The sequence below is a fragment of the Schistocerca nitens genome, chromosome 5 (assembly GCF_023898315.1).
Source record: "Schistocerca nitens isolate TAMUIC-IGC-003100 chromosome 5, iqSchNite1.1, whole genome shotgun sequence".
NCBI lineage: Eukaryota > Metazoa > Arthropoda > Insecta > Orthoptera > Acrididae > Schistocerca > Schistocerca nitens.
In genome coordinates, this window is record NC_064618.1 from 765,812,283 (window position 1) to 765,830,433 (window position 18,151).

Genomic DNA, 18,151 nt, shown 5'->3' on the forward strand with positions numbered 1-18,151 from the left:
GCGGGAAAGGGGATATGTTAGTGTCTGTTAAAAACTGGTATGCCCGGCACCCTCGCCTTAGCTATTACAATCTACCGTCAGCCCAACCAACCATCGAATTTCACATGTATTAGCATAATATTTTTGTCATAAGGGGTACGCAGCACTTGGTACAAAAAGTGTTTAATTCCACTTGAGCTGCTGTTGTGAATAACATATCCGTGGTCTAGTAGCCAACATCATGCAGTGCCAATGAAAAGCCATGATATCAAACCCGTCCTTTTCTTTCTTTTTTAAGCCATATTCCATCTGTCTGCTAATAGCTTCAGTTTGATAGAAGCTCAGAGACAGTTTCGTTCATTTTCTAACCAGCCAGTAATGGAAAAATCTTGCAGAAATATGTTTGTGGAATAGTTCATGGGTGTCTATCATAGTAAGACCAATTTCAGCGCCATCAGCCAGCAGCTGCTTCATGCAGATCGGTGTCCGCTGAAGTGATCATGATGCATTAGGCATAGAGCCTATGATCTCCAGCACTGCACTGGAATTAGCAAGTGTAACATTATGTAACATTGCAGATGATACAACACTATGTTTCAGCATGCTCCATGACAATTTTGTATGGCATGTTGCTATAAGCACATATAACTATGGTCGTATTTTGTTCAAATTTGTAGTGTAGCTCGTGCCATGACAACATAAGTGTTTCACATTTTTGCCATGTTGATGTTCTCCTTATGAAGTTACCACACAGTACTTCACATCGCCATTTATTTACTTATTTATTTATTTATATATTTGTAATCACGTTTTCGACGAGATGTTGTACAATAGTCCTCCTTCCTTTCTTTTAATCTCAATATGACTACTGAATGCAAATGTTGCATGAATGTTAATTGATCATCACATCTGTGAATTATGAGATACACTGTCACTGACCATAGTAGTAAATCGCAGAAAAGTCTTTTATCAATGCCTATTTGTCTTCATGAACATGGTGATTAATTTATCTAAAAATGATCATACTTGAAACAACACAACCTGACTTCGTTAATAGCACTCACTCCTCAGAGGCCACAGGTGTTTCTAATAGCCTACATTGATTTCAGCCTTTTACTAAACACAGACAGAACATAATGTCATAAATATTAATCTTTACTCTGTTTCAGGCTGTGCTTTCTAATGCATAAACAACGCTCCTCATAATGTCAAAAATGAGAAATATTCCAGTTGTCTTGGCATGAGCTACACTACAAACTTGAAGAAAATAAGACCATAGTTAAATATGCTTTATAGTAACATGCCATACAAAATTGGCAAGGAGCATGCTGAAGCATAGTTTGGCGGTCTGTATCAAGTGGCCTCTGGCTGATGGTGCTGAAATTGGTCTTACCATGACAGAAACCCACGATCCCTTTACAAACATGTGTTTCTATTACTGGCTGGTTAGAAAATGAACGAAACTGTCTCTGACCACCTGTCAGACTGATGATCTTACTAGCGAGATGGAATATGGCTTAAAAAAGAGAGGAAAAGGATGGGTTTGATATCATGGCTTTACATTGGCACTGCATGACATTGACTACTAGACAACGAATAGGTTATTCAGAATGTAATTTTCACTCTGCAGCAGAGTGTGTGCTGATATGAAACTTATGGCAGATTAAAACTGTGTCCCCGCAGTATCCTTTCTTCCAGGAATTCCGTGAAGTTTGGAAGGTAGGAGACAAGGTACTAGTGGAATTGAAGCTGTGAGGACAGGTCGTGAGTCGTACTTGGGTAACTCACATGATAGAGCACTTGCCCGCAAAAGGCAAAGGTCCGTAGTTCAAGTCTTGGTCTGGCTCACAGCTTGAATCTGCCAGGAAGTTTCATATCAGCGCACACTCCACTGCAGAGTGAAAATTTCATTCTGGAAACATCCCCCAGGCTTTGGCCAAACCATGTCTCCGCAATATCATTTCTTCCAGGAGTGCTACAAGGTGTACAACTTTGCTTCCGCCGTTTTTTCGCCAACATTTGAGGCTTTAGTGACACAAATTGGTTACACATGTATCATTCAAAGTATTTTCCATCGCTGGCCACTACTTTCTCCCATCTTTCAGGCAGTGTACAAATCCCACGTCGAAAAAATTGTTCATCTTTTGAAGCGATCCATGAATCGATCCAATTTGTGATTTATTCATGAGATCGGAAATATTGGTCATCCAGGCCATGTGCCATTGATCTAAACAGGTGATAGTCAGACGGAAATGTTGGTCATCCAGGCCATGCGCCATTGATCTAAACAGGTGATAGTCAGAGGCAGCAATGTCAGGAGAATACAATGGGTGGGGTAGGACTTCCCATTTTAACGTTTCCAAGTACATTTTGACCTCTTTTGCAATGTGAGGTCGAGCATTGTCATGCTGCAAAATCACTTTATCATGCTGTATTGTGGCTGTTTGTCTTTTAATGCTCTGCTCAAACACATTAATTGCGTTCAATAACGAGCACCTGTGATTGTTTCACTTGGTTTTAGCACCTCATAGTACACGACGCCAAGCTGGTCCCACAAAATCCAGAGTATGATCTTGGAGCCGTGAATATTCGGTTTGGCCATTGACATGGAAGCATGGCCAGGATATCCCCATGATTTTTTGCGTTTAGGGTTATCGTAATGAACCCATTTTTTGTCCCTGGTCACAATGCGATGCAGAAATCCCTCCTGTTTTTGCCTCTGTAGCTACTGAAGCTACAAACGCCATTCAACGTCTGTTAGTTTCAGCTCACACGGGACCCGAGTTCCTTCTTTCTGAATCGTGCCCATAACCTTGAGACGTTTTGAAATGGTGTTCTGTGTCACTCCCACTAATCTTGCCAATTCTTCTTGAGTCTGACATGCGTCTTCACTCAGAAATGTCTCCAATTCTGCATAATTTTCGAAAACACTCTCTCTTCCACCACCTTGCTGGTCTACGCTGTTAAAATCACCGTTCTTGAAGCTTTGAAACCACTTACAACAAGTTCTTTCACTAATAGCGTCCTTACCGTATGTACTTGAGAGCATTCGATGAGATTCAGCTGCTGTTTTCTTCATATTGAAACAAAACAGTAACACCTCTCACGAATGACGAGAATTAGGCTCGTAAAGTGACATTTTCAATCAAGAACAACTTTATGATGCAGACACAAATCATCTAATGTTTGAATGTGGTTATGTTGACCGAGGTCCAAGCTAACTGCCTGACGTCTGTGATCTGTTTCTTTCGACCCCTACTTACCATTGTCGTCGCCTATCAGAAAACGGCAGAAGCAAAGTTGTACACCTTGTAGTTCTGCATGGTCTGCAGGAGAGCTTCTGTGAAGTTTGGAAGGTAGGAGATGAGTTATTGCTGGAACTGTAGCTGTGAGATTGGGTTGTGAGTTGTACTTGGATAGCCCAGATGGTAGAGCACTTGCCCATTGTATAGGTTATTCACAACAACAGCTCAAGTGGAAGTCAACAGATCTCGTACCATGTGCTGCATCCCCATTAGGAAAACACACGATGCTAACACATGTGAAATTCAATGGTTGGTTGGGCTGAGCCTAGCTTGTAATGGCTTGTAATAGCTGCTGGGGGTAGCAGTTTTTAACAGATACAAACATACCCTCTTCACCTCCAGTAACACCAGGTAAAGAACACAGGGCAATGCCATGTTTCCAAAGCACATTAAATATGTCTGTTTGTTACTGAGTGGAACAGAGTTGGATTAGTTTTGACCATCAGAGGTGGAAGTCGCTGCCTGCAGAAACTCCGTCTTTAGTAAGCTTTCTTGCACTGGTAATGTTATTTTAGTTCATGAACCAGTCTTCATGTAAGGCCATGCAACATTCATTTCTTATTTTAAGTGACCTCGAGATTCTGAAAATATTGGCAAAGGACTGCAATTGGAGCTCTGATTCCAATTCTTCTGTGGATTTAAACCCTTTGAGATGATACTATCCCATCATGTCGTTGTTTGCTCATGAGGCCAAGGTATATACAAATGGCATGATCCTAACTGTTAGTGAAAGGGAATTTGATAGTTCACAACTCTTCGTATGGGGTCGACGATGACGATATGCGCAGGGTTGGAGTCCCAGGTAGCACAGAACTATTTGTTGGCCTACCTTTAGCAAAACGTGCACATCTCACTAGTGATGAAGAAACAATAAGTACTTTGTGTCTATTCTTAGGTATAAGAAAATAGCGAAAGGTGCCAGGTTCGAATCCCTGACAGGCACAAATCGTTTGTATCATCATTTAAGGTTCCAGTATCCTGCTATTGGTGGACATATTTAATATCTGACATCTGACTGTGCTTAGTTAACAATACATATAGGAACTTGGTTCTACTTCCTGTCCATCACCACAGCTTTACTTCATGGCATTTCACACTTGAACACAGCATTTTTTTACATACCTTTTGTGGTTATTTCTCAGGAGCAATATAAGCTTCATGTAGTTCCCAATGCAGTACTAAATGTATAGTCATTATTTCCTGGTTTGGATATTCAGCCTTGTAAACTGATACTGGTGAACACTTTGATATTTTACGTCTCTTTATGCCTAGTCGAGTCTCGATCAGATGTGCGAGCTTTGTTTGGTTAAAAATGGGTTCAAGTTAGTATCATGAACAACAGCTTGTCTTTGTCATTTAATGATTGTGATGAGACTTCTGCAGTGTCACTTTGTAATGAAGTTTATTTTAGAAGCATTAAGGACTGTCTCCTCTCTTACAACATTTTCTAACATTTATTGTATGATGGTATTGGTTTACTTCTGGACTGACTGCCATAAAGAGCAGTGTTCTCTAACATTGTCTTGTGGTAGCCATTGTGTATAGTCAAAAGACTGTACTGCAGAGGGTTTAGAGGACATATAACACAGCCATGCTACTTTTGTTGCATACAGTCAGGTGCAGCCTACACATTGGAATTCGGGGTGGTCCGCTTTTTGTGCTGCCGAAGGTACATAAATTTGTACAAGTTTTCTTGAATGTTGCAGGCAACCACAAAAATCATCAAACAGTATTTTGGCCCAAAATTTCCTCAGAGGAAATATCCTATCTGTGTTGTATCTGTAACTCTTCCTGCAGACCTTTTAGATGTAAATTTGGAACCAAATAAAACAAAAGTGTTCTGCAAAGAAGAGGTAAGAATAATCCTTTTAACAGATAAAACACATACATTTGATTACATCGTTTGTGATGCCTTATAATTATTCAGCAGAACATAACTTTCTGTTGTATGTGATTATATATTCAGAGAGATGAAAATTATCTGTAATCATGGAATGTAAAATCATTATTGTAAACTTAACACTATTATGAAAAGGCTAGATTGCTGCTCTCTCTCTCTCTCTCACACACACACACACACACACACACACACACACACACACACACACATTGTAATGGGGCGGGGAAGGGGGAGGAATTGCCACCGCCTAACTGTGGCCAAGAGCTAAGTGGACCACCCTGTGGCACAACATGCAGCTGAATGTAACATACTTGATTACTTGTCAACCTGGGATACCTGGATCTTCCACTCCACCACCAGTTTTTGTGAAATGTGCAGATGGGAGTTACCATTAAAACACATTCTCTGCTCCTGAAATTATCTGAAGCTAAACCTACAGTAACCTACTATCCCCACACTGTTCACTCAACAATGTGCGCCGCCTCTGTCCTATCACCTCCCAATTCATGTCCCCTCACCCTCATTGTGCCACTGCACTCACTGATTTTTTTTTTCCTTTCTTTGCTCCTTTTCCTTTCCACTTCCCATTTCCTCCTCTCTCCCTCCCCCACAGCCTCCTGGCATTGCACTTGGCAGCATTGCCCTGCTGCCATCTAATCTGTGCATTCTCTGCCAGACAGCACTCTTCTTTTTTTTCTCTCTCCCCATCCGCCTTACCAGTACCATACTATCCCTCCCCCTTCCCCACCCCTCTACAGATTGCTGCTTTCGTTCAATGCGAGAATTGCATTCTGGCCACAGTAGCCAGAGGTAGCAGTCGTTCACCTGAGGTGTGCGAGCTAATGTCAATGTGTGTGTGTTTGTTTTGTTTTCCGAAGAAGGCTTTGGCCAAAAACTCAATGTGTGACAAACTTTTTATTGCGCTTGTCGGCAGCTTAACGTGTCACCTTTATGGTAAGGAGCAATCTATCCTTTTCATTGTATTGTTGGTAATCTAACAAAGTATTGTTTTACTGCATTAGCATTGCAAGGGTTAGTTGATGAATGTTATTTAAAATGTTCATGACCTTTATTTAGTTCAAGAATATTACATCCGTCAGAGTAGAACTACATTTAGAGGCTAAAAATTGCAGCACCATGAAGGCAGCATGCTACGAACATCAAATTGGCTTGATGTTTACTGTATGCTTGGATATGCAAATTGTTATCACTTCAGTAAATCCGCAAAATGTAGGTAGGTATTAAACCACCTACATTCTGCATACGCAGGGAAAGATTATACAGTTGTTTTCCACTTCAGAAATCACATTTGAATGTGGATTGTTCGTGAAAAAGTCTTGTTACACTTTATGTAAGGGGAAGGAACTATCACCATGTGTCTGACTTTAACAGTGGCAGGATCTTCATCTAAGTAGGCTGCAGTTTATCGTTTTGCGGTATTGCTGCTTGCATTGGTTGAGGTCCCAAGACTGTCATTTAAGTATGGGATCTATGGATTTAGGAGAACTATATTCTGTTGCATGCAGGATTTCTGTGGCCCCATTTGACTAATGGCTGAAAGGAGAGACGTATTATTTGCTCATCCATGCAGTATTTTACAGTCATGTTAACTACCTTCAGAAGAAAAGGGGTTGTTTACAGAGTATCCATACAAAGAGCATGACAAAATGTGGAGCATTAAAAACTGTTAGCACAGTGAGAATTGTTGCAGCTTCCCTTGACATGTTAGCAGAGAAAGATGGACTGACAGTAGTGCAAAAAATGGTTCAAATGGCTCTGAGCACTATGGGACTTAACTTCTGAGGTCATTAATGCCCTAGAACTTAGAACTACTTAAACCTAACTAACCTAAGGACATCACACACATCCATGCCTGAGGCAGGATTCGAACCTGCGACCGTTGCGGTCACGCGGTTCCATACTGTAGTGCCTAGAACCGCTCGGCCACTGACAGTAGTGCACCAAACGACAACACTGGGCACAGGTGTGGCACCAAGATGCATCTTAGGATGAGTCCAGGTTGTGCATACAGCATAATGATTAGTGCATAAGTATGTGGAGGCTCCAAGTATAATGAACATTTACAGATTGACATTGATATTGTTACACATGTCATACCCATATCTATCATCCAAGCTCTTTCAATTTGATGCCCATCTGGATGAGAGCCATTGTTGCTGCTAGACGTGGCACCTCTGCGTACTAAATTTTGTACCCTGTATACCCCAAATCACTGAGAAACTGAAACTCGTATTCTTCCTACTCACTGTATACTTATAATAAGTAAAATTTCATTGTTAGCTGTTTTTCCAGATCAAATTTTAATGACTAGCAGTGTAGATGTATAAAATTAATTTGTGTTTCAGTGTACTGAATATATATTATGCATTACAGTAATGTTTACAATCCACCAAAACTATGATGGTTTTTGCTAGCTGGCCCAGTTGACCGTTTAAAAAGCAGAAAAAGATTATCTGGCTAATAAAGAAAGCTAAATGCAGGGATTCCTGTAGACCTCTTGTTAAAAATTTGAATATACTGTGTCTGGTTTGTTTGTATGTATATGAAATTCTAATGTTTGCAAAAGGGAGCATCTATAAAAAAAATAAAAAAAATTGAAACATAACTATGATATACATCCATGTAAAACTAGACAGAAACTGAACCTACATATAAATACCACAAGTACAAGCTTATGCAGAAGAGGGGTGTATCACACTAAAATTATATAACCATATGCCTTCGTACTTAAAATACATAACGGCATTAAATGCACTTAATGTAAAGTTGAAACAGTTCTTGCTTGACCACTGCTTCTGCTCTGGCTCTGAATTTCTAAAACATCATAAGAAGTAAACCTTGTATGCCAGATAGGATAATTATTTATTGTTTCATTTCATACTATAATTTATTTTGCGTTGACCTTGTAGTCTCACTTACTACCACTATCACATGTAGAAGCAATGTAGTATGTCAGTTTATATTATTATGCACTTTGATTGTATTGACTGTGTAGTCACAGTGACTGTTGTCATTGTAAATTAATTTTGTTTACACTTGTCCTATATCATATGTACAAACAACAAACTAAAAAATGATTCCTGGATCAAATGAACAAAGAAGGGTAGAAGCCTATTTTGTATTTTTTGTGGAAGCTGTTGCCATTCACGTGGCTGTAACTTACATTGCTCTTGTATGCTATGTTTGTTTCTTTCTCCTCATTTTGCTCACTTTCCACAGTTTTATTTACTTCTATGTTCTTTTGGAGTTTTTCTCTGTGTGTATTTTCCTCCAAGTGTGCTGCCTGCTTCCCTTTTTTCTTCTTGACTGAATAGTTGGGCAGCAGTGGTGGGGCAGTATAGTTGTGGCTTTGTGCATTAAGTAATTCACATTTCTTAAATGTGTTAATACTTATTAAACAATAATAATTGGAAGAACAGGCTTCAGTTTCAGTATTGACACTGTTTTCAACAGGGATTTTTAGCTTCAGGATCCTGATACTCAGATAAAAATAATTTATAGATAAAAATAATTTATTTTATTAGTGTTATTTCTAAATTTCTTGCTTTGTAACTCCGAGTAACTTCTTCAAGTCCTACATGCTGCAAAGCATTCTTACCAGTAAATTGTGATTTTTTTAAAGGCTATATGAAACTTATTTTGTGTTCTTTGTGCCAAAGTTCACTTGAAATTTAATTTGATCATTGTTATTTAAGTTCTGGCACAGAGTTCTTTTTCTTTCTCTTTAATTTGGTATCTCTTCATTAGTTACTCAATCTGTCTAGTCTTCAGCATTGTTCTGTAGCATCACATTTTGTAAGCTTCTCAGAACCATTTTTATTGGTGTTAATGGTCTGTATTTTATAACCTCTTTATTTCAGTCATCTTTTATTTTGCTGTCATAATGGAAATACTTACCTACAACTTTTAGTGTCTCATTTCATAATCTCATTCTTTCAGCATCACTTGATTTAATTTAGCTGCTGTCCATTACTTTTGTTTTACTTCTCTGTTCATCTTATAACCCCTTTCAACAATTTAGGAAAAGACAGATTGCTACTTAACATGAAGAAGACATGTTAAGTTGCAGACAGGCACAATTAAGACACTTGCATAAATTTTTCAGCCCCAATCTTTATCAGTAACACACACACACACACACACACTCTCTCTCTCTTCATACACATAAGCAAACAAACATCATGCACACATGACTATCAGCTCTAGCAGCTCGGGCCGGAATGCCATCAGCAAGTGTCTTCAATTGTGCCTGTCAGCAACTTAATGTATCTTTTTTACAGTAAGTACCAATCTGCCTTTTCCTACACTGTTGATATTCCTACCTGGAGTTTCAATTGTTTGATTTTGTTATAACCACTTTTTCAAGACATTGTCCATTCCTCTTCAGAAATGACATTTCCTTTGTAGACTATTCTTAATTTTACTCATTTGCAATAGTGATTTTGTCAGTTGTGAATTCTCAAGTGACAGCCGTAACAACGTACTATTTAAAAAGAAGAAAAAAAAAAAAAAGCAAATGTAGTGATACAATCTGTTCTCGTTTGTTTTAGCAATTGTGTGTCATTGCAGCTGTTGCTTGAGAGTGACACAACTGACAAAATTGTGATCGTAAATAAATACAATTAATAAAGTCCATATAGAAAATTTTGTCATTAATAAATACAATAGACATGAGTAAACAGGAAATAATAATCTGTTTTATTTGATGTTCCGGACCCTTTGCCATACTTGATAGAATTACGATGGCATCAGCAAACCTTAAAGTTTCCATTTCTTCTCGAAGTTTAATTAATTCTTGTTCCAGATTTGTGCTTGTTTTCCTTTATTGCTTGGTCTCTACAGATCGAATTGTCTTAGGAGTAGGCTACAACTCTGTCTCTCGGCCTTCTTAACTTCTGCCTCCTTTTCATGTGCTCCAGCTGTTATATAATTTGATTTCTGTGTAAGCTGTAGATAGCCTTTAATTCCCTATATTTTATCGTGTATGTCTTGAGAATTTCAAATACAGTCAAACATCCGTATAACGATTACCCATACAATGATACTCCTGGGTACAGTGTAGTTTTATATGGCCCTGGCTGATTTCCTATATGTACTATGTTAATTACCCCTCATTACAACAATGAAGTAAATTTAGCAACACCCTGTTATAACTAAGACAAAATTTTGAGGAATTTACATTTCCTACTTCTAAGAAGCTCACTACAGCAGTAGGTATTGTTTATTTAGCTACTAGAATTTTGGCACTTTATTTCCAGAAACTTCACTACATACTATAATACTATATTTATTCAAGCAGCAAAGAGAATAGCGTACAGCCGCAGGTGAGCTGTGCTGAGTGGCAAACATCAAAGAGCTCCTTCGTGTGAAAGAGTGTTTAGTTTGTCCATTGTTGAGCTTCAGTAGTAGAGAGAAGTGTTTTGTTGGGCTCATATGCAGCTTATCTCCTTGATTTTTGCAATCTGTGAATGTTTTTAGTTGATGTAAATGATTTGGACTTCCCTAATTTGGACAGTGGCTAGAACTCGGAAACAAATAAGGTTGGAGACAAAAATTGAGGTTTTCAAAGACATTGATAACAGAATGAAACAAATAGAAGTGGCAAGGAAGTATGGACTTGCACAGTCAATGTTGGTTACCGTCCCTAAAAAATGAAAAGAAATTGAAGAAAGTTTTGTAGGTGGCAAATTTAACCCTTCAAGAAAAAGAATGAAGACGGCTGCTGCTGACAATGTGGACAGTGCTAAACTGTGGTGGTTTAAAGAGATGCGTCCGCAGAACGTACCAATTAATGGTCTGTCAAAAAGCCTTAAAGTTCGCTAAGTTGCTTGGTGATTCTAATTTTAAGGCAAGTAATGGGTGGGTGCAAAGATTTAAGAACAGGCATGGTATCATTTTTAAAGTGATTTCAGGAGAAGAAAAATCAGCAGCGTTAGGTGATGCAGAATTTTTCAGGAAAAACACTATGTGTAAACTGTTAGAAAAATACAGTCCTTAAAACTTGGACAATGCAGATCAGATGAGACTATTTTATCACCTGATGCCAGAGAAGATGATGGCCTTTAGAGGAGAAAAGTGTAAAGGAGGGAAGTAGTCTAAAGTATGCCTAACTGTTCTCTGCAGCAACGCGTCAGGGACACACAAATTAACACCACTGGTGATCTGACGATCAGCTAACCACGGTGCTTCAAAAATGTAAGAAGCTTACCAGTAAGACGGTACATAAATTCCTTTAATTTATAAATTAATTCAGGACAGTGTAGCTTCAGCTGTAATGTTTTGCTACAGTCATATTGTAAATGTGATTTCTTTCTTTGCAGTCAATTACAAGACAAATCATAAAGCATGGATGACGTCTACTCTTTTTTAGTGGCTGCTTTTGCTTGATAAAGAGATGTCAATGAAGAATAAGAAAATTACATTGCTGGTGGATAATTGTAGGCCGGCTGCAGTGGCCGTGCGGTTCTGGCGCTGCAGTCCGGAACCGCGGGACTGCTACGGTCGCAGGTTCGAATCCTGCCTCGGGCATGGGTGTGTGTGATGTCCTTAGGTTAGTTAGGTTTAAGTAGTTCTAAGTTCTAGGGGACTTATGACCTAAGATGTTTAGTCCCATAGTGCTCAGAGCCATTTGAACCATTTTTTTTTGATAATTGTAGTGTGCATAACAACATGCCAGTGTTGAAGAACGTTGAACTATGCTACTGCCCCCCGAACAATACTTTGATTCTTAAGCCACTAGATGTGGGGATAATTAAGAACCTTCAAACAAACTACCATTCACATTTAGTTCAACATGTGATAGCAAGCATTGAAAGAAAGGTGAGCAATCCCTATAGTTTCAGTGTGAAGCAGGCTTGTGACATGATTGCTAGTTCCTGGAACGGTGTACAGCTGAATGTGATTGCGAACTGCTAGAAAGATGCAAGACTTTCTGAAAGTGAAGATGTTGGTGAGAATGTTGCGGTGGATGAAATAATGCAGGATGATATTCAAAGTGATCTGGAGATTTATCCAACAGTTACCGTATTTACTCGAATCTAAGCCACACTTTTTTTCCGGTTTTTGTAATCCAAAAAACCGCCTGCGGCTTAGAATCGAGTGCAACAAACTGCAACGTAAGCGGAAGTTCTGAAAAATGTTGGTAGGTGCCGCCACAACTAACTTCTGCCGTCGAAAGTATGTAGTGCTACGCTGGCTTGCTTTGCAGGCACAAAGATAAATACTGGCGCCAAAACCGCTGCGTCAGTAAATAAATTTTTTAAAAAAGGTGGAAGACGAGCTTTTTTCTCTGCCCCGAGTTTCGACCACTGCATTTTCATACATTATCCAACGAAACAACGAAGTAAATACAAATTCCGTATTGTTCATCTTCGAATGTAGCAGCATTTCAATGTACTACGAAAATCCGACTGGCAAAACTGTTTGGGGTTTTTGTCAATATGGCTAACTCTATGTTCTGAATTTTTTTCTACCTGTGGGAAGAGATGGTTGCTAATAGGAACTTTTATCAATTGTGAATCACATGCAGTATTCTCTTCACCATAAGAATAATACGAATATAAACATTTTGCGATGTATTGTTTTGTGTTTGCTGCTATCTCATTTAAATCCTATCTGCCTAATAAACTACGAAACTAGAGTGAGACAACAGCAAACGCAGAAGAATATACATAGCATGTCATGTTTATATTCGTATTATTCTTCTGGCTAATAGTGATACAGTCAGAAATGAAGCACGGCAATTGACTAGATATTTAAATCTAAGATGACTAATTTCTGTGCAGAATGTAATGTACTAAACCGGCGTCTGCAAAGATTTTCAAACGGGAAAAATTTTTCGCTAAACTCTCGTTCAGAACATCTTCTATCATACGCAGTCTATTATTTGGTTCTTGTTGATCATTATCAAAGAAAGCAGCAGTGTAAGTAACAACAATCAGCAGTCTCTTGCCATTGTTTCGCTAATGAGACAATTTTTTTTTTTTAAAAAAAAAAGCGGCGGTAGCGCGCAGAAAAGCAAGCCATGCCGCGAGCGGCGACAGGCCGTGAACACGCACTATCAGAATGCGACAAACAATGCATGACACAGTACAGTAATGCATTTTCAGCTTAGAGCGACGTTAACACCTATAACAAAGAAAGTGGCACTTATCAGATCAAAGAAAAATAAGCTATCAATTCAAACCAGACGAAGCACGTGAAAAAGGAAGGGTACCCGTATCAATACGGACGGAGCGCCTGACGCATAGCAATGGCTACCTTGTAGAGCTTAACTGTTAAGCTTACGACTCGAACCAAAATACTGTAGTTGTATCGTCATTCATACGACCTAAATTGTGTCTCATATTAAAATGGACCAACTTTGTTTCGATTTGGAGATGCGGCCTAAAACTTTTATCTCCTCTTGAATTTCGAGTCTCAAATTTCAGGTGCGGCTTAGATTAGGGAAATTTTTTTTTCCTTGATTTCGAGTCTCATTTTTCAGGTGCGGCTTAGATTCGAGTGCGGCTTAGATTCGAGTAAATACGGTATTGGTAAAACCATAGGTGCTACAGTAGTTGAATACGTGTCAGTGGATAATGAGGCGTTGGTGTTTGAAGCATATACAGACAAATCTATCATCGAGGAGTTAAAGGGTAATACATCTGTTGAAGATTCTGACAATGACAGTGATGTGATAAGTGTGAATCCCCCTCCTCTGATGGAGCTAATAGGTCAGTTGAAAACCATTCAGCAAGTATCATCTTCAGTCCCCTGTGTTTCAGCGCAGCAGTTGGTTGCATTACAGGAGATAAAGACAATATTCACAAGATAATCTTTAAGAAAAAAGAAACAGTGAATTTTTCTGTACACAAAAGTAAGATATTCTACAGGTACAGTATTAATAAATAAAGTGAACAAAATGTATTTCATTATTTGTTTTTTTAACATTATTTTTCATCAGAAAAAGTACTACAGTAATGTACTTCTCAGCCACGAAAACATGGCTCCTTGCTCCGAGTCACAATAACAAAACCTCATTATAATAATAACCCCGGTACAACAATTTAATTTTCATGGTCCCATAAAATTCGTTATATCGAGATTTGACTGTAGCCAAAATTGTCAAATTCTTTTTCTAAACCTTCACATACTATAAATATAGGTTTGTCTTTCTTCTCAATCGTTTACGATAAGATGTGTGGTCAAGTAGCTTCTTCAAATTGTTCCATTATTTTGCAGGTAGTTTGTGTTAATATTTTGTAACTATGACTTATTGAACTGATGGTTTAGTGATAGTCACGTATACCTACTGTAGTATTGGAATTATTACATTCCTTTTCTAATCATAGGGTATTTTGCCTGTTTCATTTATCCTATGTACCAGAAGAACCATTTTGTCGTGAGTGGTTCTGCCCAAGGTCTTAATTGTTCTGAGGGAATCTCATGTGCTCCAGCTACCTTGGTTTGATTTACATCGTTTAGTACACCATCAAATCTTTTCATACTATTGCTTGTGCCCCATTTCATCTTCATCCGCTTTCTGTTCCCTTTGTATAATCTTGTTGTCCCGTTTCTTTTCTTTGTATAGGATTCCTAAGTATTCTGTCCAGTTTTGTTATTCCCTTCTTTGCTTAGTGCTGCTTACCATCTGAGAGCACGATGATCATTTAACTGCGTCTCCTGTTGCTTTAATTTTTCTGTATGTGCACCTATATTTCTTTTAGTCATTCATTGTTTTACAACTCTGGATTTTCCTTTAGCAATTTCTGCTTTACCATTTTGCATTTTGTGACAATTTTTCTTTCTAGACAACCTTATTCAATTTTATCTGCTTCATTTGTTACATTTTTATATTTTCTCCTTCCATCTATTAAACAAGATTGTGGAACAAAATATTAGTCATCTCATTAAAAAAAGCACAGTGTTAGTTTTGGAGCTCTGGAAGGGGTGTAGAGCTGGTACGTGGTGGCATGTGACTTTCTACCGCTGGCATGGGTTATGGCAGTGAAGTGATGTGTATGTGTCTCATTGTATTTGGACATGCCCATGACAATAATTTGAATGAAGATATCCAATTTGTTGATGTATCTATGCGAACTGTCCAATTTGTCTATGAGGAATGTGATATCACTTGCAGCTGTGTGTAATAGTGTAAGAAGAGTGGCCGTAAAAATATCCTAACCGACAGGAACTGGAGATCGTTTCATGTCTTTTCAATGACAAAAGGTTTCAATTCTAACAGGAATTGCTGCTCCCAGTAAATGAATGTCTGTGTCATTTAGTTTCCAGTCAAACATTGGAAGAGAACTGCACACTTCAAACATTTGGGGCCATGAACTTCACCAAAGACCCCTGCTTATAGTGACACACAAAGTTACACACAACAACACAGAAACTGGATAGCAGCTGACAGGAAGTATGGTCTGATTTTGTCCCTTTTTCAAATGATGCAAGGTGGTGACTACACCAACAACCCACTGAAGCGTTTAAACTGCAGTGTAAGTGGAGTGTGCAGTTTAGGCTGGAGGTGTTTCTGGAATGTTTTGGGTGTGTTTTTCATACCATGACCTGGATTCACTCATTCAGGTTATCGTGAACCTGTTTATTTCAACATTCTTTGTGACCGGTATCTCCCTTCTGTCTACATCTTCACGCCGAGTGGGTTGCTGGATGCTCCTAAGACTCAAGCACCTATTCACAGCCTGACTAAACTACCAAATCACCCAATCTGAAAAATAAGGAAAACACAACCACTCACCTAAAGTAAACTTATGTGTGGTGCATAGGCACATGTAACAAAACAGTGACTATATATGAGGTCCCCTTTCTCTTATTTTACATATTGTTCCACTAAGGAATTTCCATTATTTCTAGGTTCCACAAGCTTAATTCCATAGAAAATACCTGGAACTGAACAGAAAAGCGGGTGAAACATAGCAATCATAATTCTTACAGTTCTTTAACTCTGCAGGATCTGATCATCAGCAAGTGGATTCTGTTGGATATTGGCATACCTGAGGTGTGGACTCTCTTTCTTGCCTAACTGTGGCTAGTATCAAGGCTAGAGACAATATTACTCAGTACTAGCATGATCTGTCTGGGGGAGGAGGGGGAAGGGATTGGAGGGGCAGGACACTATTGTGTACTTATATCATCTCTTATATTATCCAAGGATTAATTCTGTGTCTTGTCTTTTCATCCCATTGTTTCTCTGTTGCATTCAGTATTTCATCTCTCAAAGTTACAAATTCATATTCTACTGCATTTTTTCCCCTCTGATTCTAAGTTATTGTCTGTGCTCTTTGTAATCCTTATACAGACCCCATCACCATAATTTCTTACCTTTCTGCAGCTTCTTTGCCTTTCATGACTAATAAATTATGCTCAGAGTATGTATCGATACCTAAAAATGTTTGAAGTTTAAAAACTTGTTTTTTAAATCTGTCTTACCATAATTTCACTATTAGTCAAAATCCAATTAAAGAGCATACGAAATGTTGTGTGAGTGCAAGGATGAAACTCCTTGAACAGGCCATTACGGGCTGTAAGACTTTAAACATTCCTAGTTGCCGCTGAGGTTTCAAAAGATTGCTGTGTGACAGTTATGAGAGCCGTTATCTCGAGGGCATACCTTCCAATGGAGAATCCTTCCCTAGTTTCCTTTCAGTAACTCCATCAGGATGAAGTTGTAGGATGCTATGAGAATGTGTTTTATGCAGAAACCATGCTGGTGGTTTGCACCTTTAAGTTTGTTAAATACAAGTTGATTGTGATGGTATAGTGTAGACCTTATGTCAGATACCACTCAGGTGCTCCAAGAGATAACTTAATTCATAATTGTGTAACACGTTTCTGCAGGAACTTTATGATGTGTTGTTTAGGTAGTATGGCAGGTCATACATTCTCATAAAAGTCACATATTCAATCATTATTTAAATATTACTGTATACCATCCTAACACATATTAATACTTTGAATGTAAAGTCACAGTTTGAGCAGTAGGTGTTCTTTTCATGTGTAACACATCCTCTTATTACTTAATCGAACATAACCTAAAATATAAGGAAAATCAAAGATGTGAGAACTGTGATGCATACATTAATATTGCTGGAGCATGGAAACATTAGATGTGCTACTCATTTATCACCCAGAGAACTGAAGGTAGGAGATGTGGATTAGATTCTCCAATATAGCCCTCAGAAGGAAGGAACGATGGAAGATTGGGTAGAAAGGAAGGAAGTTTAGGGTTTAACATTATATTGATTCATTAAAAACGAAGCACAACCTTGTTTCGGGAAGGATGAGGCAGTAAATCAGTCATGTCCTTTCAAAGGAACTATTCTGGAATTTGCCTTAAGTCATTTAGAGAAATCATAGAAAACCTGCATCTGGATGGAATGTAACAAAGCAGTTATTGAAATGAAGGATGCCATGTTGTAATAGACCCAGGTGCAAGACCTGTCCCATACATCCTCCCACCACCACCTACTTCAGTCCAGTAACTAACATCACCTATCCCATCGAAGGCAGTGCTACCTGTGAAACTAGTCATCTAATCTAACAATGGAAAATCCAGGATGGAATGTAACAATATGAGAGAAGGAAAGTTGCTACTCACCATATAGTGGAGATGCTGAGCCACGATAGGCACAATAAAAAGATTCACACAATCATAGCTTTCGGCCATTAAGGCCTTTGTCAGCAGTAGAAACACACACACAGACACACACACACACACACACACACACACACACAAGCGCAACTTGCACACACATCTGCAGTCTCAGAGAGCGTGTGTGTGTGTGTGTGTGTGTGTGTGTGTGTGTGTGTGTGTGTGTGTGTGAGTGTGTGTGTGTCTACTGCTGACAAAGGCCTTAATGGCTGAAAGCTATGACTGTGTGAATCTTTTTATTGTGCCTATCACGGCTCAGCATCTCTGCTATATGATGAGTAGCAGCTTTCC

General features: G+C 38.7%; 1 protein-coding gene across 4 annotated transcripts in view; it reads left to right on the top strand.

The window, feature by feature from the left end:
- LOC126260936 (PMS1 protein homolog 1-like) overlaps positions 1–18,151 on the top strand; it is a 116,028-nt gene that overhangs the window by 28,504 nt on the left and 69,373 nt on the right. For 3 of the 4 annotated variants that reach the window (XM_049958440.1, XM_049958441.1, XM_049958443.1), the window contains one exon: positions 4,991–5,137. The exons of the other annotated variant lie outside the window; for it this stretch is intronic. In XM_049958440.1, coding sequence (XP_049814397.1) covers positions 4,991–5,137 — 147 coding nt within the window. The remainder of the gene's footprint in view (positions 1–4,990; positions 5,138–18,151) is intronic. 4 annotated transcript variants of the gene reach the window in all.